This window comes from Euprymna scolopes, chromosome 28, assembly GCF_053919585.1.
Source record: "Euprymna scolopes isolate OS-2025 chromosome 28, ASM5391958v1, whole genome shotgun sequence".
NCBI classification, from domain to species: domain Eukaryota; kingdom Metazoa; phylum Mollusca; class Cephalopoda; order Sepiida; family Sepiolidae; genus Euprymna; species Euprymna scolopes.
Genome location: NC_136509.1, coordinates 98,440,619 through 98,463,430, shown reverse-complemented (window position 1 = coordinate 98,463,430; position 22,812 = coordinate 98,440,619). Strand labels below are relative to the sequence as shown.

At 34.7% G+C, this 22,812-nt stretch overlaps 1 protein-coding gene across 2 annotated transcripts in view; it reads left to right on the top strand.

Annotated features, from left to right (window-relative positions):
- The window catches only part of LOC145249752 (survival motor neuron protein-like), a 75,188-nt gene that overhangs the window by 6,915 nt on the left and 45,461 nt on the right, over positions 1-22,812 (top strand). Inside the window, exons 2-8 of one of the 2 annotated variants that reach the window (XM_080111668.1) lie at positions 1,214-1,288; positions 5,777-5,896; positions 8,387-8,578; positions 12,625-12,774; positions 15,344-15,400; positions 19,795-19,917; positions 21,181-21,322. In XM_080111668.1, the coding sequence (XP_079967794.1) occupies positions 1,214-1,288; positions 5,777-5,896; positions 8,387-8,578; positions 12,625-12,774; positions 15,344-15,400; positions 19,795-19,917; positions 21,181-21,207 (744 nt within the window). In that variant the 3' untranslated portion in view covers positions 21,208-21,322. Of the gene's footprint in view, positions 1-1,213; positions 1,289-5,776; positions 5,897-8,386; positions 8,579-12,624; positions 12,775-15,343; positions 15,401-19,794; positions 19,918-21,180; positions 21,323-22,812 lie in introns of those variants that run through there. The other variant, XM_080111667.1, reaches the window with a different exon arrangement.

Here is a 22,812-nt window from a genome sequence, read left to right as displayed (position 1 = left end):
AGAAACATTTTTTTTTTTTTAAAATTGACCTTTCTGAAATTTTTAGATGAAGATTGGTTATTCGTATTATTTGGATTCTTCGGACTACTGTTCTCATCCTGAGTGTTAGTTTTATTTTCACAACTTTGCCTTGTTTGGGGTGAAAGTGCAAAAAAAAAAAAAAAAAAAAAAACCCCGAAATGAACTCCTTTTAAAGTGAGAAATTGCACTATACAAATATATATATATATATATATATATATATATATATATATATATATACCCCTCACCTTTTTTTTTTTTAAAATCTTTCCTAATTTTTTTTATGTCTTTGTGCATACTCCTACTTTATGCATACTCCTGGTGTTACTCTTTTGGTGAGTTTTCTTTTCCATTTCTCTTTTACTTAACAAAGATGATCAATAAAATTGCTTGGAATGTTAAAATGAGATTTCGTCTTTGTCGTCCAACTAATTAACTAAAGAAGTTTTCTCTCGTTCAAAAACTGTACCAATACCCCCCCCCTAAAAAAAAAAGTGGTATTGTTTAAAGAATAAAATTGAAATAAAAAAAATCAAAACAAAAAAAATTAAAGTATGAGGTACCTCCAATAAGTTTCCAGATTTTTTTTCATATAGTCCCTTTTATTGATAGTACGCACATGAAAGTCTAGTCTCCTTCAAAGTAATCTCCTTCAGCTGCAATGCACTTTCTGAATTCCCCATGGAAGTCCTCTTGTGTGAGCGTGTCAATGACCCTCATCACCGCCTCTTTCATCTCCTCAATTGTCTCATAACGGCAGCCTCTAATGTTTTCCTTGAGCTTAGGGAATAACCAAAAATCACTGGGAGCAAGGTCTGGGCAATAGGGAGGGTGATGAACTGTCTTGATGTCAATTTTGGTCAAATAGTCAGTGATCTTCTCTGAGCACCTTTGGGACAAACTTTGCACAAGTCCTCTGCATCTTCGGTTCTTCGGGAATAATTGTGTGTACAGTTCCCACACTGACATCAGACTGCACTTATTATCTCTATAGACGCATGACGATTCTTATCCATGAAATTCTTTACTTGGCCAATCAACTCTGATGTTCTGACTTCCTTGCTCCTTCCACACAGTCTGGAAACTTGTTGAAGACACCTCGTATAACTCCTGAACAACGGCAGGTAATTGAGGCCAGTTTTTAATAATCTACATCTGTTTTTTTTTTTTTTTTGCTGTTTTGCAACGTTAGGATGGCACGGATTCGGATGTTTGGGATGATACAGCATTGATAAAGGCTTACAACACTGCAATAAAAGAAATTAAGGTAAGTTTTTTAACGCTTTCTCTATTATACTGGATTCGGAAAAGTTTATTGTGATAGTGTGTTTCTCTCTTTTTTAAATTTTCTTATCAGTTTGTTCAAGGCATCCTACCAGATGCCAAACATTCACTCGCTAACTCAGTTATTCCAACCGAGAGATCTATTTAAGATTATAACTGTCCCTTTAAGTGCAATTGTTTGAATGTCTCTTGCACTTGGTTCACCAGGTATATTTGCCAGGTAGTTTGTAGCACTAAATGTGATATCGTATTTGAAACCAACAACAAAACATTTTTACATTTCTGAATTTTGGAGATGAGGATCAATTATTCGTATTTTTCAGACTACGGTTCTCATCTTGAGTGTTATTTTCACAATGTTTTGGTCGGCGGTTTTTGTACACAAAGGCGTCACCACTTATCAAGTCTTGGAGGCCACTCGAGGATAAGGGTTAATGAGTGTACAGCAGTCGATTGGACAATATCATAGTAAGAGTAGTGGTCGATGGACAAAAATCGGAGGCCTGCAGTATTAATGCTGGAGTCCCTCAGCAGTCCATCCTGGGCCCAACTCTCTTCCTGATCTACATCAATGACCTCCCTAAACACATACTTAAATCATTCGTTGACATCTATGCTGATGACACGACCATCTACGGCAACACATCAAAGGCTGTAAATGACAAAGTTCTCTCTGATTCTCTCTCCTCTGATCTCGAGCGCGTGGTTCAGTGGGGGAAGACGTGGCTGGTTACCTTTAATGCATCTAAAACCAAACTCCTATCCTTACATCATCAACGCTCTGATCCCCATCTGGCATCAATTGTGATGGATGGCTCTCGTCTGGGTGAGGCCCCGTGTTTTGACAAGCTTCTGGGTTTGACTTTACTCCTGATCTGAAATGGAACACGTACATCAAGTCTGTTGCCAAGGTCGCTGGAAAGATGGTAGGATCCTTCTACCGCTCCAGAAGATATCTCACTACTGATGCAATTCTCTATCTATATAAAAGCCAAGTACTTCCAAGGATGGAATACTGTTGCCATATCTGGGCAGGAGCTGCTAAAACAGCCTATCCTGCCTTGACAGAGTACAAAATAGACTTTGTGGCTTAGTGGGGGATGCCCTTTTTTCTACCCTGCAACCTCTCTCCCACAGAAGAGACGTTGCGAGCCTATCCTTGTTTTATCGTTATTTCCATGGCAGGTGCTCGTCTGAACTACAATCTCTGGTCCCCCCTTCGCCAATCTTTCACGAAAAACACCCGTCTAGCTGCATCCACTGTGAAAAATTTCCCCCACTCTTTATCTGTGCCTAAATCAAAACGTGGATTCCATGAACAAAGCTTCTTTCTTAGAACTGCACGCCTGTGGAACTCTGTTCCGTCTGCCTGCTTCCCACCTGACTACAACTTGGATGTGTTCAAGTCCAATGTTAACAAATTCTTAATTAACCGCCCCCTTAAGTAAACACTTCATCAAATCTCCACACTAACGTAATGTACTTGCAATAACCCTTATTCCTGAGTGGCTTCCGGGCCTTGATAAGTGGTGACCACTATGTAAAAAAAAAAAATTAAAAAAATCGTTAGTAATGGAAATTTGGTAAATTGAATTACTTAAAGAGACTGCTCATCAAGAATTTGTTTATGTTAGACTTGAAGACGACCATATTGTAGTCAGCTGGAAAGTAGGCAAACGGAACAGTTCCACAAGCGTGCAGTTCTAAGAAAGAAGCTTTGCTCATGTAATCCACGTTTAGGTCTAGACATGTGTAAAATTGGGAAATCATTGATAACGGTTTCAGATAGACAAGTGTTTTTTTGTGAAAGTTTGACGAGTGGGGGACCATAGATTGGAGCTCAGATGGGCATTTGCCATGAAAATAACGATAGAGGAAGACAGAAATGAAAGTGTGTGTGTGTGAGGACACTTCTCAACCTATATACTCAACAAATTTTGGATTTACAGACTTGAAATTTGGTATATAGGGTATTCAGATATGTGAAAAACTTTTTAATCGGATTTCATCTGGAAAAAAGGACTGCTAAGAGGTCGAAATTGATATGTGGGGGTCATCGCATTTTTATCTATTTGTCAATTGTTTCACGAATGCACATGCATGAATCTCTCATCACAGATTCCTTATGATTAGAAATAATAAGTGGGTATGGAAACACTTTTTAAAGATTGTGCCAAGCTGGTCTAATGGCTATCGTACTTGACTAACTGTCTTCAGGTTTTGGTTTCGATCTCAGCTCGAGTATTTTTTTTTTTCACTTACAAGAAGTGAACTGTTTAGAAAAAGCAATACTTGCATACACGTTTCAGTTTTTTTTCCATTTTTTTTTACTTCATTTTATTTGTTTTTTTTTTTTTTTTTTGTAAAGGAATTTAACATTACATTTAATACCTACGGTATTTCTGTTTATAAAATAAACCTCACCTGTTTCTATGAATGTATGTTTGCATGCCTCGCAAAACTTTTGATAGAGGCGACAGATTTTCACGAGATTTGGACGATCGAACCTTCGGACAACAAATATCGAAAAAATTGGTCAAAAACATTAATTCCTTCATGCTCAATTGGACATTTTTCTACAGGGAAGGTCGTTTTTTTTCGCTGACATTTTTTGAAAGTCATTCAACCCTTGCGTCCACAACGTCGGATAAAAGGCATTATTTTGACCGCCCGTGACGTCACGACCACGGTAGGCATATAGGTCAGACAGTTTTTTTGGGGTTTTTTTCACCTCTTTTTCCTCTGGTGCATTATGGGTTCGAACCTGCTTACTACTCCTATTTTTTATTTATTTATTTTTTTATTTTTTATTTATTTATTTTTTATTTTTATTTATTTATTTTTTTTTTTTTTATTTATTTATTTATTTTTTTTTATTTATTTTATTTTTTTTTTGTTGCTCAACCAACACCCTTACACACACCTCCACTTTCTTTTCCGCATTCGCGTCACGGGTTCGAGCCTGCTTGCCTACCTACTACAACTTTTTTTTTTTTTTTTTTTTTTTTTTTTGCGCTCAACATACACACCCAAACACCCGGGCAACGCCAGGCACCCCGGCACGTAATAAATAAGAATTGTACATTAATTAAATTACATTTATGCATATCTTACAACCGGGCAACGCTGGGCGGCCTTCTTGTATGTGTTAATGTTGACCTTATCTATAATTAATGGCTCCTATATTGTGTTAAATTATATACTAGATTTTTTTAAATAAACAGATATTTATTTATTTAAAGTTTCAAATTTTCAGCTTATAAAAATGCTTTCATCAGGATTTAAAAAAAAACAATACAATATATATATATATATTTTTTTCTTTTTTCACGTGCCATGATGTCGTTTTAGCAGTGTGGTTGTGTATTGTAAGTCCAGTGGTGAGCGCTGTTCATGTGCGAATGTGTAGTATGGGTATTAGTCTTAAAAGTGGACTAATACTCGTACTATGTATTAGATTTGCTTAGCAGGTCATCATTGCCTAACATATGTGCCGCTTCTTTGAATCGTCTTACTCTTTACCATTCTTCTGTCCATAATTTTTACTTCATCCCATAAGGGTGGATGGTTTCCTCTTTATTCCTCGTATGTTTACACCCGTACCCAACTATCCCATCTCTTCACGTATTACAACGTTTCAATGTTTTTCTAAACTTAATTTTTGTGGACGACATGGTGCGCCTTTGTATATTTTTCCCACATTTGCACGAAATCACATTCGCATGTTTTTTTTCGTCATGATGCCTTTGAAGAATCAAATTGCTCCCGAATATTATCGTGATGTCATGTGGATTTTATATTCTTTCTGGAGAGACAATGGATATCCCCTACAAGGGGGGCTGCACATGTAATTGTAAAACGAGTTGCACAATCTCTAACCTCACCACCTCCTGAATTGTCACTGCTTTATTCCAGTGGCAAGGAGAAGTTCAGGACAATTGAAAACAATGCAGAAATAAGCAAAGAGCACCTGGTATTCCCAAATGGTCACCCATGTTTTGATCACGTTCAATTCCCAAATGGTCACCCATGTACTAACCAAGTTCAACATTGCTTACAAATACAGGGTGACCTCCCAAAAAACAAAAGCTAAATAGAGGCCATCTAGAACATATGCTATAGAATGGAGAAAAAAGGCCAAAGACTCTTGTGTTTTGATGTGATGTTTTGAATATAATAAACTAGTTATGATTAAAGTTTCATTTAATTCGGACAAAACACTAAGAAATGGGTCCTAATTAGACTGGGGGCCCATTATCGTAACTCCTAATAAAAGATCAGATTGAACATTGAACTCTTGCCATCTAAGGTTTCCTTTTTCGTTGAAAATCCATTACTTGATATTAATGTTGTTTAATCCTGGGCAATACCAGGTAGGAACATCTAGTCATTTGAAAATATTTTTTTGTTGTCTTGAAACATATCGTAATTTGTTGAGCAGATAAAACTTCATCTCTTTTTTGCATTTTAGGGCCAGGCCATCGAAGAGGATGAGGAGTCTGAACAAAGCCAATCTTCAGAATTCAAAAAACCTTTACCCCAGAAGAAAAAGAAACCAAAGAAACCAAAAAAGAACAAAAATAAATTAAAGGTTTGGTTTTATTTTTATTTTAAGTTTCATTATAAACAAAATATATTGATCATGACGGAACGATAAAATTTGAATCATCAGCATTAACTTTGTCGTCATCAACATCATTGTCAGCGTGAGTTTCACATCTTTTTATATGTTGGCATGTTTTTCGACGGCTTTTTGAAACTGACTTCCAAACTAACCTATCTCTGCCCAGGTTTTTATTTATCTCTCTTTCTCCCAAATCCGTCCTTATTTTCATCAGCTTTCCTCTTTCAGCTCGACCTACTACCTCAACTATTCTACATCTACTAGCCCAAACCACTCATTCATTCAATGTGACCAAACTAACAAAGTTTCCTGTCCTGCACACATTTCCATATAGCGTCCACATTTAACCTTCCCCCGAAGACCATAAGATCTAAACCTTTCTTTGCACAGCCATCGCATCAATACTCTTCATGCAACGCATATCTCCAACTCTCACTTACCAGTGCAATAACTCGTAAGTACAAAAAATAAAGCCAAACACAAACTCTGACAAATCCTGGGTGTGTGTTTTTTCCTTTCCATTGCAAAACTCAATCATGTTCGGCAAAGCCCAAAACAAAAACAGTTTTCCTGTACAAAACAATCAAACTAAACACAATAAATAAATATTTGAAGATATAAAGAAGTTGAAGCCTAAGTTTTTTTCTAAAGATTACTAGATTAGACATTAGATAACCCGAAAAGTGTCGATATGCCGTAAACCATTTCATTTGTCATCTTGTCTTATGTTTGAGGTTAGATAATAAAAACAAAAGCAAAGGGAGATAACTCAATAATTCAAACTTGCAAGATTTATCTTTTAATGCCTACGGATTTGCATTAGTTGCTTACGAATGATTTTTTTTTTCTAAAAAATATGAGGTGCCTTCAATAAGTTTCCAGACTTTTATTGATAGTACACACATGAAACTCTAGTCCCCTTCGAAGTTATCTGCAATTCACTTGTTATACCGTTCAACAACTTATAGAAGTTCTCTTGTGTTAGCGTGTCAATAACCCTCGACACAGCCCCTTTCATCTCCTCAATTGTCTCATAACGACAGCCTCTAAGGTTTTCCTTGAGCTTAGGGAATAACCAAAAGTCACAGGGAGCAAGGTCTGGACTATAGGGAGGGTGGGGAACTGTCTTGATGCCCATCTTGGTCAAATAGTCTGTGACAAGGATGAAGTTGTGGACTGGTGCGCCCTTGGGACAAACTTTGATCAAATCTTCCACATCTTCAGTTCCTCATGAATAATTATGTGTACAGTTCCCACACTGACATCAAACTGTGCATTTATTGTCTTTATAGACACATGATGATCCTTATTCATGAAATTCTTTATTTGGCCAATCAACTCTGGTGTTCTGACTTCCTTACTCTTCCCACACCTCTTATCATCCCTCACAGACTCCCTGCCTTCCTTGAATCTCTTATGCCACCCAAAAACTATTGCTCGATTCATGCAAGATGGTCCAAAAACAGTCTGAAGCATTCCATACATCTCTGTGGTATTTTTTCCAAGTTAAAAACAGAATTTTATTGCATATCGTTCTTCTAAAGTGTCCTCACGTTCAGATTGCATTTTTGAAATTCACCAGTTGTGACAATCTGGCTTTAGTAAGGTGTATTCCAATTCCTGCTGTAGCTGTTCATTGGTACCTGAAATCGTAAAAATTGGTCAGTCATCTCATAAGATGTATAGCAATAACATACTAAATTTACAAGAGTCTACAACAATTTAAAATGCCTGTACAAAAAAGTCTGAAATCTTATTTGAGGCACCTTGTAAAACTTTCCTTTCTCCCAAAATATCTGTGACCACATATATTTTCGCAAAAATAAACGGACATTTGTGGGTATAGATTACACATGTAAATATTTTTTTGTTTGATTGAAAATTGATAAACTCATTGAGATTTTCATTTAAATTTTTTGTGCCAATATTTTATTTATCCAGTTGTCATTTCACCTGTGCTATTTTTGCCATGCAATTTTACTTGTGCTATTTTTGCCATGCAATTTTACTTGTGCCATTTTTACCATGCAATGTTACTTGTGCCATTTTTACCATGCAATGTTACTTGTGCCATTTTTACCATGCAATGTTACTTGTGCCATTTTTACCATGCAATGTTACTTGTGCCATTTTTACCATGCAATGTTACTTGTGCCATTTTTACCATGCAATGTTACTTGTGCCATTTTTATCTGAATTCATCATTGCAATCTATAACTTAGTTTTACTAGTATTTTAAAAAACAAAAAAATATTTGTCATTTTCTCATTAGCAATTAAGTTTTAAACAATAAAAAATTTCATGAATCGTTTGTGGAAGTCGAAAATAGGCTCAATTTTTTCAATACTGACCCCCCCCCCCCATTCGGATTTTTCCGATTTCTGACTTCGATTTATTGTCCTAACTAATATTACCCTTTCTGTTTTTATTTCTTTCTCATCTATCTTGTCTTTTCAGCAATGGCGTACTGGCGACGAATGCCAAGCAGTCTATACAGAAGATGGTTTGATCTATGAGGCTTCAATCATTTCGATGAATTACTCGGCCGGAACATGCATCGTCCGATACACGGATTACGGCAATGAAGAAGAACAGAATCTCACGGATCTCCTCCTTCCGATCCACAGATCCTCAAATTCGGATACAAAAGTAAGTTCTTATTTACTTGCCACCCACCAAGGGCAGAATTAGACACGTAGTCAGTTTTTAATGTTGGGGGTGGGGGAATTTAGCTTTGGATTGAGACGAATATTAAAATTGCCGCAATCTACTTCACTGACTGAAGATAAAAAAAGATGAAGTGGTTATCTATAAAAGTGAGAATGTGTATGTGTGTGAGGATACTGCTCAACCTATATACTCATAAAAATTTTGATCTACAAATTTTAAATTTGGTATATAGGGTATTCAGACAGGTGGAAAAAAGGGCTGCTAAAGGCATCAAAATTGGAAAAGATGAAGTGGTTATGTTAAATAAAACTTTCTTTTCAGCTTCCGTTTTCTGTTTAGTAGAAATCTTGCTAAATCTTGTCAATGTATGAAAAGTCCCTTCTGATTTATACTTATGTAATTCCAGTTTGATTTTAAAACTCTTCATAAAGAAAATAGTCTTTACTTTGAAATGCTTCTTTTTTGGAATGGTTTTATACTGATTGATTTGTTGCTAGAAGTGTCTCAATGTCATCTGATTAACGGAAAGAAAGATGAAATAATGCATGTACAGGGTGGAACAATAAAATTGTCGTCTCAGAAAAGACAACATGATTCCATTTCCATTTGATGAAAAAAAATCTTTTTTTTTTTTTTTGCAGACCATCTACTAGATGGGCAGTTGTGTTCTAGGAGCCTTCTATCATGTCTGAAAGTGACACAATGTTCAACGAGCGAGATCAGAGATTTGCCACCGTACAACTCATGCTTTCTACTGATCCAAGTTATGATAACAGGACCATTGCCAGCACCCTCAAAATGCATCACAAATAACAGGAACGTGCTTAGGGTGATGAAAACAAAGTTTCTGGCCATGTCTACGGTCTTTGGTGTGGTTTCAAGTGAGGGCCACATCATGCCACCTCACATCTTCAAAGTCAGCTTGAAAATCAACACCAAAGTGTAACTGGATGTGCTGAAGAGTGTGGTGATCCCCTGATGCAATCAGGTGGCCACTGGCAGATTCTAGGTGTGGCAACGGGACTCTGCACTAGCTCACAAGTCCAAAAAGACCCAGGCTTGGCTTCAGAAGGAGTGCTACGACTCTGTACTCTTCTTTCATTGGGCCCCCTCCTCCTCTGACTCGAACCCGCTGGACTGCTTTGTTTGGTCATATGTCAAAAACATCACCAACATGACCTCCCACAATACCAAACCTAGCCTGATTGCCGCCATTTGCTGAGCTCCCGCTAGTGCTTATGGAAAAGACATGCTCCCAGTTCTGGACCCAAATCGAAGGGGTGATTGAGGCTGAAGGCAGCTACATTGAATAGATGCCAACTCTACTACATAATCAAGTGTTGTTTTCTTTAGGGCGACACTTTTATTGTTCCATCATGTATGTATATACAGGGTGACCCCCCCCCCAAAAAAAAAAAAAACGGGCCCCGTGTATACTTTATGTGATATCTCCATTATTTATTTGCAACAAAAAAAAAAATAGTAACGTCTTTCTTTTCTTCCAGTTAAGTCCTAAATTATCGAATGAAAAAACTTTTAGTAAAAGTAGTTACACCACTTAGACGAATCAGTCTTTCTTTGTGATTGCCAGTTTTATAAAATACAAAATATTTTTAAGTTAGATTGTGTAACCCTAAACCTTAATCCTAAACCTAAACCTTAATCCTAACCCTAAACCTTAATCCTAACCCTAAACCTTAATCCTAACCCTTGCAGTGAACTGATCCATAGGACAACCTGAAGATTCCCCTTTTCATTGGCAACTTCATCAAGATGTAAGGGAGGGCACCACTCTATGACTTTAACTATTTAACTTAAAAAAAAATTTTGTTTTTAAACTAGCGAAAATGCTATTTGGTACTTGTGCAGAATACAGACCACATAATTTGAACTTTTCAGATGAGTATTGGGTATTTGTATTATTCGGAGTTATCCGACTATTATTCTCATCTTGAGTACAATTGCAAGGACCCGTGGCGCAGTGGTTAGAGTACTTGGAAAAATCACTTGTACAAAAGTGATATTCTCCTGAGGGTTCAATCCTCAGTGTGGGCAACTGGAAAATATAATTTCGAATTACTTATGACCTCTACCCGGTCATGGCTGATGGAACAAAAGCATGCTACTCCCATGAAGTAAATAAAAGGTTCCCTTCGAAATTCTCAAATTCGACAGAAACATTCCAGAGTTCGACAATATACACCTGAAGAAGGTCGGAGGTTACATCGATCGAAATGTGAAAATAACACTCAAAATGAGAACAGTAGTTCGATGAATCCAAATAATACGAATAGACCACGTTATTGTTAGCATATTCTCGCATGTTACCTTAAACTGCTAGAAGATGCCAAATGAAAACTTTTTTTTTTAACCAATGAATGTTAAAACGCTGTTAAAAATGATTGAAAAACATAAATATAGACATTGAAATACGTAAGTTTATGCTTAAAAGACAATACAACGCAGATTTAAAATATTTTGTTTAAAACTAGACTTTTCACCAATCATAGAATCTTGTTCAGGATTATCGTGTGTTTTTTCTTTCTTCGTAACGTGGTGTCACTAAGAGAATTTGTATTATTCAACAGTGACGCTTTATGAATTAATAAAGATTTTTTTTTCCCCATGATAAAAGAATTGTTCAAATTTCAATTGAAATGTGTGAGTTTATGTTTAAAATCCAATACAATGCAGTTTGTTTATTTTGAGAAAAAAATTGCATTTGTATCGGCCGTTAAAACGTAAACTTTCATATTTCAATTTAAATAATGCTTTTATCACGGCGGGGGGGGGGGGAATATTTTAAATATGAAACTAATTTCAAATCAATTTTTTTTTTCTTATTGAGAAAATACAATAAAAAAAAAAAAAATTAATGGAAAACCTTATGAAACTAAAAAATTCAAATCAAGTAAAGAATTGTTTTTTATGATTTTTTAAATTTTATTTTGCCTACTATTTTCCTTGATTTTAGTCTATTTTTACTTTGTATAATTGAAAATAGCAGCGATTTTAAAGATAAAGTTTCAGCAAGTTATTTCCCTTTATTCTCGTTACTTGTACAGTTTAATCAAGACATTAAAAAATGAAAATATCGAAAAAAAAGTTTAAATTGCATGTATCCATTATGGAACGAAGTTCTCCGAAAAAAAAATTTCACTTAGTTTCATCAAGTATTTTTTTTTTTTTTTTTTTTACAGCGAAAAAACAATTTATGATACCGAGCAAAAGGTTTGATTTTTAGGAAGAAAAGCTAGAATTAAAGATGGGGAGGGAGTGTCGGCGCTTTACATGGAGTTATCTCCCTTTGGCGTGTTCAGCAAATTTCACAATGGCTAACTTCAACGCCCTCTCATAAGAACGTGTTTTTCCGCTGTAAAAAAAAAAAAACTCGATCAAATTAAATGAAAATTTTTTTTCAGAGATCTTCAGTCCAAAACGGATACATACAATATAACCCTTTTTTTTTTTTCGATATTTTCATTTTTTAATGTCTTGATTAAACTGTACAAGTACCATATTTTCATTTCTTTTATTGAGTAATTCCCTTGATTCTAGTCTTTTTTTCATTGTTCAATACTTCTTTATTCCTTTTAAATCATACTGACTAGGTTAGGTTAGGATGTTTTACTGTTACAGCGTTATTTTGGCATTTGTGTATCTCCAAGTATTCTTGTCCTTTAATCTTGTTTAAATTTTTGTTTAAAAATCTCATTTGCCAATTATTGGCTGATGTGATTCTATTGGCTAAGCGCTTCAACACATTCCGGCCGTTCACATACCCTGCTAAAACGTTGATCTTAGCACACTACATATTCTGCATAAGTATCTGCTATTTCATACTTAAGCATGGCAGGCCAAGAACATACAAAGTGCATTTTAGGCATTCTTGGAAACAAGTTGTTTTTCCGAACCAATTCTATAAATCAAACTTTTGCTTCTCTAAAAGAACAAAAAACTTTTGAAATTCCAATAAAATTGCTGCTTATGGGATGTTTGCATTTTTTTTTTTTTTTACATTTCAGATAGACAGCAGTGAATGCGAAAGTAATTCTATGTCCCAACATTCATATCCACAACAAAAGAAACATTCCTCAAAACGTTCAAAGTCTTCCAAAAGACAAAAGCAGTTTGATCCAACCAATCAGCCTTGGATACCCCCATATCTTACAACCGTAAGTAACTTTAAACTTTATAAATTATTTTTGCTGTCGCATAAGAATCTGGTTATAGTCAGCTAACATATTTCCTAACTTCTGGTGTAGCGTTACCAAAAGCAGTAACAAGGCGAATCCGTTCCTTCGCCTTTATTCTCTAACATCTATATATCGCCTGTGCATGTACTTTTTTGTTTCTTTTTTAATTACATTTTTCCAATCATTATTTTTCCAATCATTATTTTTCCTTTTATTCAAAATTCATTGAAAAGTTTTTTCGGTTTTATTTTAATTACGAATTAGTTAAAATAGTTAATTACGAATTAGTTAAAATGGTTAATTACGAATTAGTTAAAATGGTTAATTACGAATTAGTTAAAATGGTTAATTACGAATTAGTTAAAATGGTTAATTATGAATTAGTTAAAATGGTTAATTACGAATTAGTTAAAATGGTTACTTACGAATTAGTTAAAATGGTTAATTACGAATTAGTTAAAATGGTTAATTACGAATTAGTTAAAACATCTTGGGAATATTCTGTATTGGATACTTTTTTTTTATGTTTGAAATTTTATTTTGATTTTAATTTTTTATACTTTCATAAACATTTATTTTATAAATTCAAATAAAAAAAATATTTTTTTAATTTTGTAAACCTATATTTTTTTTTTTTTTTTATAAAATTAAAAAAAAAAATTTTTTTTTTAGTTTTGTAATTAAAAGTGAAAATAAAAACTAATTGTGTTTTTTATCTTTTTATAGTTTTGTTAATTTTTATTCTATACTTTTCAATAATGTCATTTTCACAACAGAAATACTGAAGAAGAATAAAAGCGAAGGAATTGATTTGCCTTGTCATCACTTCTAGTAGCAGCCACGCAGGAAGTACGTTAACTGACAATAATCAAGAACCCTTATGATCAGACTTTTTTTTTATTCTGATGAGTCATTACTTACCAAGGCTAAAACTGTTTGAGATGGATAGATCAACATGATGATAAATATCATAATCCCGAACTCCTCTTCATTTAAACTGTAATTAACAACTCTGTTGTCAAACACTCGACTCTTTTCGCTCCCCAATTAAAAAATTGTATTTGTTACATTGTATTAAAAAAAAGAAAGTATTTGGTGGTATCAGATTTGGAGATATTCATGTTCTAGTCTGCAGAGAAGTAGTCTCTTAGTAATGTGTTCCACAAATAGGAAAGTCCTTTGATAGAAACTCTGTACGTGGAATTCCTTTTAGTTTTAAGAAGACAGAGGAAGAAAGGAAGTTTTTGTTCAGTTGTGGTAAAAAGACGAGTTCTTAATGTGAATAGCTTACAAAGAGGAACCAGAGATTGAAGGTCAGCAAAGCACCTTCTACGAAGCACAGAGATGCACCAATGAGAACATGGTTGGAGTTTGTTTTACAGTATAGGATATATTAGATTGATGACTTTTTATTGGGGGGGGGGGTCTTGGTTATGATCTTAAGACATCCAGTGGTAAGAGCCCATTTAGGGGCTGTGGGGAATGTGGAGTTGCCTCTTAGTTACCATTGTTTGCAGGTCCATTTTGGTCTGGAGTGGTAATACTTGTTAAGACATATGGTGCTACCAAATCAGGCTGTCTGAAGATACTGGCATTCTGGCGAAAAAATGTACCAAACATTGGTTGATTGATTCACCCATTTGTGGCAACAATGTTCCATGCGTGGGTGAACGATAGAAGAGAAAAGGAAAGAAGAAATGAAGGAAGGAATAATAGGATAAGTTTTTTTTTTTTTTTTTTTTTTTTTTTTTGCAAAGGAGTCCTCACTTATCAAGGTCCGGAGACCACTCAAGGATAAAGTTTAATGAGTGTACAGTAGTCAATGAGACAATATTGTAGTAATCATTAGTAGTGGAAATTTGGTAAATTGGATTACTTAAGGGGAACGGCTTATCAAAAACTTGTTTACATTGGACTTGAAAACGTTCATATAGTACTCAGTTGAAAAACAGGGAAACAGAACAGTGTGCAATTCTAAGAAAGAAACTTTGTTCATGGAATTTAGGTTTAGGCACAGATAAAGAATAGGAATTATTGATAGTAGTTTCAGCTAGACGAGTGTTTTTCGTGAAAGTCAGGCCATTTTTTTCAGAATTTCTTGAGGATTTGTGGGTGAAGCTTCAAGAAGAATGGTCTAAAATTAGTATCGATGATTTTCAAGAACTGATTCATTCTTGTAGTCGAAGATGTGCAGTTGTCATTGAGAGCAAAGGCTCATTTACTAAATATTGATTGTACATGTATTTTTATTGTGTTTCTTGGCTCTTTACATTGTTTTTCTCAATTTTGTCCCTTACTTTTGGACGTTCCTATTTTGAAAATAAATAAATAATTGTTATAATTCTTTTTCTATTCTTTGCAAATGATTCAAATTTTAGTATGTTATTATGGATGATAACGACTACCAGTTGTTATTTCTAGCAAATATTAGATTTTAAAATGTTGTCCCTTAGTTTTGGACGCTATATATATATATATATATATATATATATATATATATATATATATATATATATATATATATATATATAAACTTATTTTGTTTCAGAATAATTTCAATGGAATGCCTTCTTTCCCATGGAATAATATGCCACCTTCATCTACGGTGAGTCTATTTTCATTTTTACTCTCTTCATTAATTAGTGTGCCCTTTCCCCATCAAATGTGCATTACACATTGTGTAATGTGGCCGTTACGTTTGTACTGTGTTCATTAGAGTTCAGACCTCTCTCGAACCCCTGCATCATCGAAAAGGAACAAACAAACAAAAATAAATAAATAAATCCTTCTTATCATTTCCTGCTATGTTCCTCCCTCAAAACAAAGCACTGTAACAAAGAAGGCTACTGTGATAGGAGCCAGATTTGAGCAATGAAATGTTTTAGCAAAAGGTATTCATTACCATTACTTTCTCTCAAAAACAAAACAAGTTATTTGCTGCGTTAAAATGAGTACCGAACAATATTACTTATAATTCATATTTAACACTTGCTCATTACAGTTCAAACCTCTCTCGAACCCTCATGCTGTCCGGCACTGTTAAATAGTGAGAAACAAAAATAAATAAATACGACTTGGTTTTTCTTCTTTTTTAACACAAGCCGTTTATTACCGCTTTTCTTTCTCCCCGTTTTGACACCAGTTTAAGTCTCTCACTTCTGCAACACCACACACCGGCCATAGACAACCATTTAAAAAAAAAAAAATTTTTTTATATAGGGGTCACCACTTATCAAGTCCCGGAGGCCACTCGAGGATAAAGGTTAATGAGTGTACAGTAGTTAATGCGATAATATCATAGTAATCGTTAGTAGTGGAAATTTGGTGAATTGGATTATTTAAGGGACGGTTCATCAAGAATTTACATACATTGGACTTGAAGACGACCAAATTGTAGTCAGATGAAAAACAGGCAAATGGAAGAAAGTTTCACAGGCGTGCAGTTCTAAAAAAAAAGCTTTGTTCATGGAATCTACGTTTTGGTTTAGGCACAGATAAAGAGTGGGGAAAATTATTGACAGTGGTTTCAGCTAGACTAGTGTTTTTTGGTGAGAGAGGGGGGGGCATAGATTGGAGCTCAGACACACACTTGCCATGGAAGTAACGATAAAGCAGAGACCGGCTCGCAACGTCTCTTCTGTGGGAAATAGGTTGCAAGGAAGAGAAAAGGGTATCACGCACTAAGCTACGAAGTTTATTTTAAACTGTCATGGCAGGATAAGCTGTTTTTAGCAGCTCCTCCTCAGATGTAGCAACAGCACTCCATCCTAGGATGTATTTGGCTTTTATATAGATAGATAATTGCATCAGCAGTGAGATATCTACTGGAGCGGTAGAAGGATCCTACCATTTTTCCAGCAACCTTAGCAACAGATTTGATGTACATGTTTCATTTCAGATTAGGAGTAAAGGTCAAGCCCAGAAGCTTGTCAAAACATGGAGCCTCCTCAAGATGAGCCATTCATTTCAATTGATGCCAGATGGGGATCAGAGCGTTGAGGATGTAAAAATAGGAGTTTGGTTTTAGATGCATTAAAAGTAACCAGCCATTTCTTTCGTCACTGTACCACTTGCTCGAGATCAGAGGAGAGAACTTTGTCATTTATGGCCTTAGATGTGTTGCCATAGATGGTAGTGTCATCAGCATCAATGTCTATGAATGATCTAAGGATATGTTTTGGAAGATCCCTTGATGGACTCCAGCATTAATACTGTGAGCTTATGATTTCTGCCCATCAACTACTACTCTTATGAGCCTATCAGAGAGAAATGATTTAATAATTGAGAAAAAATTTCCAGTTATACCGTAGCTGGAAATTTTGTAAAGTAGGCCTTTATGCCATACCCTATCAAAGACCTTTGTTATGTCGAGCAATTGCTCTAGAAGGGAAGCCTTTGTCAAGAGATTCGCTAATCCTATGATATATAACTGTAAGCACATCTGCTATAGATCTAGCAGAACGGAAACCATATTGCATGTCACTAAGATTATATTTGCTGAGGTGGTTAACTACTTCTTTATTTAACACGCATTCCAGCAACTCATGACGCACAGGAGACTTCTTGGTCTGTACTGAGAGGGAGATGACTGATCACCTGAATTCGTAAATACAGGGCATACTGATGAGGTTTTCCAGGGTGTTGGGAAGCAATTCTCCTTAAGACAGCGCTTAAACAGCTTTGCAAGTATGGGAGCTAGTTCTGGTTGAAGCTTTTTTGGCACTATAATAGGAATGCCGTCAGGGCCAATTGCTTTACTGGAATCGAGGTTCTTGATTAGCTTGGCGACATCATGCACAGATATTTGTATGTCACATAGCCTGTTTTCTGTTATAGGAAATATGGGGGGGGGGTCCTGGTCGCATAGGGTAAAATTAGCTGCAAAGAGTTTGGTTTTGTCTAATGCTGACGAGATTACCATTTCTTATACATCTTTTTTCATTGCCCTCTTTCTTGTCCCGACTATGTGGTGTCCTTTTTTTCCTATCTTGCAAGCTGGTGCACATTTTTTTATTTGTATATGTTTTTTTGTTTTTTTTTCCCAGCTATTGCTGCTAATATCCTTGTAAGCCAGCTATTTTACAGCTCCTGCTTATATTTTTCACGCACTTCATACACGTTCTGTTACAATTGGTCATAGCTGCATCAAATGATTTTCCCTATAAAATTCTCTTATTTTTGCCGGTTTTAATTTCGACCATTGCTTGGGGTAATTTGTGACAGAGTTGCTCAATTCTTTGTTTGGGTGACGACTGACATGCTCGACTGGTAAGAGACCAACTATGAATGCGAAATAGAATGACATTTAGATATTTGTAGGTAATCATCGAGATATAGGATAAAAAGATAGTCTTATTTAGCTGACCTAATAGTTATCATACTTGACGCACTGTCTTTAGGTTTTGGTTTCGATCTCAGCTCAAGTATTTGTTTTACTTACAAAAAGTAAACTGTTTAAAAAAAAGAAAAAAAACATTATGCTTGCATATACATATCTCAGTTTCTGCACGAATTAAAATATAATATTTATGCATATTTTATGACTGGGCAACGCCGGGCGGCCTGCTAGTATAAAATAAAAAGATAAAGTCTTATTTAAACATTTAAAACAACTTTATGGAATTGTCTTTGTTAACGTATAAATAGAAGGGAATAAAAAGAAAAGGGTGTTGTATTAAAAGAATACGTTAATGAAGACAATGTTCAAGAGCGCACGTGTCGTTAAATAAATGACCTGTAGAATAAAAACGCAATGTCTCATTCTGTACCATTGTGCGATTACCAACGCATGTTGTGTGTAGTTTCAGTCGCAAAGGAAACCAAGACACAGAATAGGAAATAACTCCAACTCGCTTGTTCTTTGTAGCAACATTTATTTCCTCGTTCGTACAGCTGTGACGTCACTCTCGAGATCACTAACGTTCTTCACGTCTCTCATGAGATCTCAAACATTATCTCGTCTTCCTCGTGATTGTTCTTTCTCTTTTTTATAGTCCTTTCTTCCCATTGGTGTCGTCATTTTGTGTGCATTTACATCTGTGCTAGGTTTCAATCCGAACATTTATATTCATTGATTGCCTTTGTTAACGGTTAAACAGAAAGAAGAGTCAGTGGAGTGGAATGAATCGATGTGTATGAACAGAAACAAAAGGTCAGGAAGTCCTGCTTCAGTAGAAAAGTTCATGTATGCGTACCGTGTTGAAGTCAGGGTCCGGCAGGTAGCTATGCTAGATCATTTATCTGCTCATCGAAGCCGAACTCAGAGCAAAAGTCCCAGATGGGTTTTGTTGCACTGCAAGAGAGAAACGCTAATGAGGCAAGTTAGTAAGGTCCTTCCAACCCTTTGCTAAGTGTCAGACCACCTACTATTCAGATCAACTGAAAAAAAGCAAATCAATCTCTAAATAGGTGTGGAAGCTAAGTAGGAACATGAAAAATAAAAATATCAGGATTGAATATGGAGATGGATCCTTAAATATATTTTAATTTGTTCAGATTTCGTATATATTATTATAGAGTTGTGATTTCAAAAATTAAAAAAAAAAAAAAAAAATTTAGGTGCCATCAACTAGAATCGAAACCGAAATTGTAGCATTCAATGTTCATTGATGTTACAGCATAACATGCATATGAACTAAGATGAATGTACAAAGATTTTAAAAAAATTTTAACCCTTAAAAACTATTTTAACCGGCTAAAGACCCATATAAAAACGGTCCATAAAGAAATCCAACCATTTGAGGCCTCTAAAGCCACTTTGCAACTTTTAGTTTTTGAGGAGATAGAGTTTAAAAATATGGAGCAGACGGACAGATACATTGCAATTTACATATTAGATTTGGTTTTCTAAAATTCTAAATTAAAAAAAAAAAAATTTTCAAAGATGCAACAAAGCTCCTTTTTTTTTATTTATTTATTGTTTTTTTTTTTGTTTTTTGTTTGTTTTTGAGAATCTTTACCTTGAAGAAAGACAATTCTGCCTTTCCTTTATTTTCTCAGGGTATGCCTTTCATCCCCCCTCCTCCACCTCCAACAAATAATGAAGTCATGAACAGTAATGAAGCATTGTGTAGCATGTTGATGGCATGGTATATGAGTGGATATCACACAGGATATTATCAGGTAATTTTTTTCTTTTTTTATCAAGCTTCACGTAGGTTCACCATTTTTTGGTAGAAGTTGAACATTTTAGAAAGAATTCTTGGTGTTTGTTAAGATACAGTTGACAGCTCGATTTAAAAAAAAAATTTTTTATGTCGTTTTAAGAAAAAACAATATTGCGTACTTAATTGTCATGCCAGAAATAGTAATATATTTGTTATGTGGTTAAATGGTAATAAACGAAAGGAACGCAGGATTTTTAGGAACGAAACATGTATTCACATAAATTACAGGCAAAGTGGATTGAGTAATACCATTCTTAACGGTAAGCATTTGCACATGTCCAGCTTGGTTACGTGCCAATCTCAGACTGCCCGGCACCGGTACTCGATACTGGAATTGACGTCACCAACGGAAGTGACGTCATAAGATAGTCCATTAATTCCCTGGAGGGGCGTCTCCAACAATATCAAAAAATTATGAAAAAAATCATTGAGTAAAAAGTTATTTCTAGTCAAAAGTAATTTTTATAGAAAATTAGGTAAAATTGCATTTTTCTTAGACGTTAAAGTAGGCAATAAGAGTCTAACCACAAGGGACGTAACTCCAAAAGGAATATTTTAGATTACTTGTGTCATGGCTGCAATATTTGTTGTTTATAATGATAAACTTCTTTTTTTTTTTTTTTTTACTGAAAACATATTAGCAGTTGTTTTATTCAATGAATTTTCGACACAATGAAGTACAGAATATTGTTTTTGATTTGTTAACTATAACTTAAGCAGTGAATTTCTAAAGTTCAATTCTTCTGTATCTAATTAAAAAAACATTTTTTTGCTGCTGCTTCAGAATTCTTCCCTATAATAAAAACAAGAATAAAAAAAAAAATCTGATGTGAAAAAAAAAAAATATCGTACACTAAAACTCACATGAATTGATCAAATAGTTTTACTTTTTTAAAAGAAAAGTAAATTTTGTAGCTAAACGAACAGATGCCATCTTGAAAAAAAAGTTGAAAATAGGAGAGATAACTCCAAATAATTCAAACTTGCGAGATTTTAGAAAGCCATTCTAAACATGGGGAGGGGGCATTGGAAAAAAATCTAAATTTGCATAAAAATAATACTTGATCAATGTACATGACTTATTGGAATACGATATTTTCTTTCCAGCATGAGGATGTACATCACACATTTTTATTCGTTAATATAAATTTTAATATAGGGGAAATTCTGGACAAGCACAAAAAAATAAAATGTTAATTTTTTTTTTTTTCTATTTCAGGGATTGACTCATTCTCAAAAGAAGTAGTTTTAAAGTTGGAAGAAAAGTTTTTTCTTTTTTTATATCTGAAAATTTTTTTGTTTAAAATTTCAACAATATAAAATAAGTTCTGTATTTTCTTATTAAAACATTCAATTTCTGATTTGCTTTAACTTTTCTTTCACATTTTTTTTTTTTTTTTTTTTGTCAAATAAAAAAAAAAAAAACTTTACTCACACCCTCCCCAGTTTTACGTGCTTGAATTCACTGGACAGCTTTAAAAATCTGGCTTTGAAACTAACCTATCTCTGACCAGGCTTTTATTTATTCATCTCTTTATCACTTCCTGCTGTTTCTCCCCCAAAACAAAGCACTGGAACAAAAGAGGTCACTGTGATAGGAGCCAGATTTACAGTGAACAGCTGGGCAATAAGATGTTTGGATTATTTGAAATACTATTCTTACCTGAAGCGTTACTCACACAATGTTTCGACTGATGTAACCTCCGACCTTCTTCAGTTGTATTGTGCCCAAGTCTGGCAAAACGTGGTGCAAATAACACTCAAGATGAGAATAATAGTCCGAAGAATTAAATGAATCCTCATCTCAAAATTTCAGAAACATACAAGATGTTTGTTCACATAGTTTCTGTAGTATTGAGGGAGCAGAGAGGGAATTCCAATAGCAAGTAGTTAGAGAAATGTTTTTTTTTTTTTTTTTTTTTTTTTTTTTAGAGCAAAAATCAAAATTCCTATCCTGTCGTGTTTAATCACTAGGGCTATGACAATAGCATATTCTTATTGTTTTGACTCTCGAATATATATCCGGCACAGTTAGACACAATCAACTGAGAACCACATCACTCTACATAAAAACATAAGATATCAATGGATATATACCTGGGAATCAAAACAAGGAAAAGAATATGCTGTTGTCATAGCTCTATTAATGAGTTGGCTAAAACATAAAACAACAATGAAGATGAGGATAACAGTCTACATATAAAAAAAAAAATATACAAATTACTCATCTCAAAAGGATTCCAATAAAAAAAAAAAAAAAAAAAAATCGGTACTCATGCAGAGAGTGATTCAGACGTCTGACGAAACATAAAACTGACAATGTAGCGCGATGGTTTTCAACATGACAAGCGTTTGAGCGAGTTGAAAATTCAAAGCAGCAGACGACAATATGGAAGAGAGAGAAAAGAAAACAAATTATTAAAAAAAAAAAAACCCCACACCATTTCATACTTTCACGTCAGAAAAAAAGACCATGAATTTTACAGCCTTAAGTGAGAACACCAGCCGGAGTCCTCGACTTTTGTTGAGAAAAATTACTGGCACGGACGAAAACTTGTGCATCATGTGGACACGGGTACAATCTTATTATAAGAGGAAAGGTAAGCAATGGCTATGCCTGAAGGTGTCAGGCTACTAAATGCCGAACCTTTACATCATCTGGACTGGTCCTTTTTTTTGCCAAGTCTAGGCTGACAATTGCCATCATACTTAAAATAATCTACTTGTGGGCGAGCGAGCAACACAGAAAGACCTCCAGCACGAATACGGAGTACGATCTACACACACCACATTAATAAAACAACGCTCTGAGGAAACAACCAATATCTGTTTTAATATGAAAAAAGAAAAA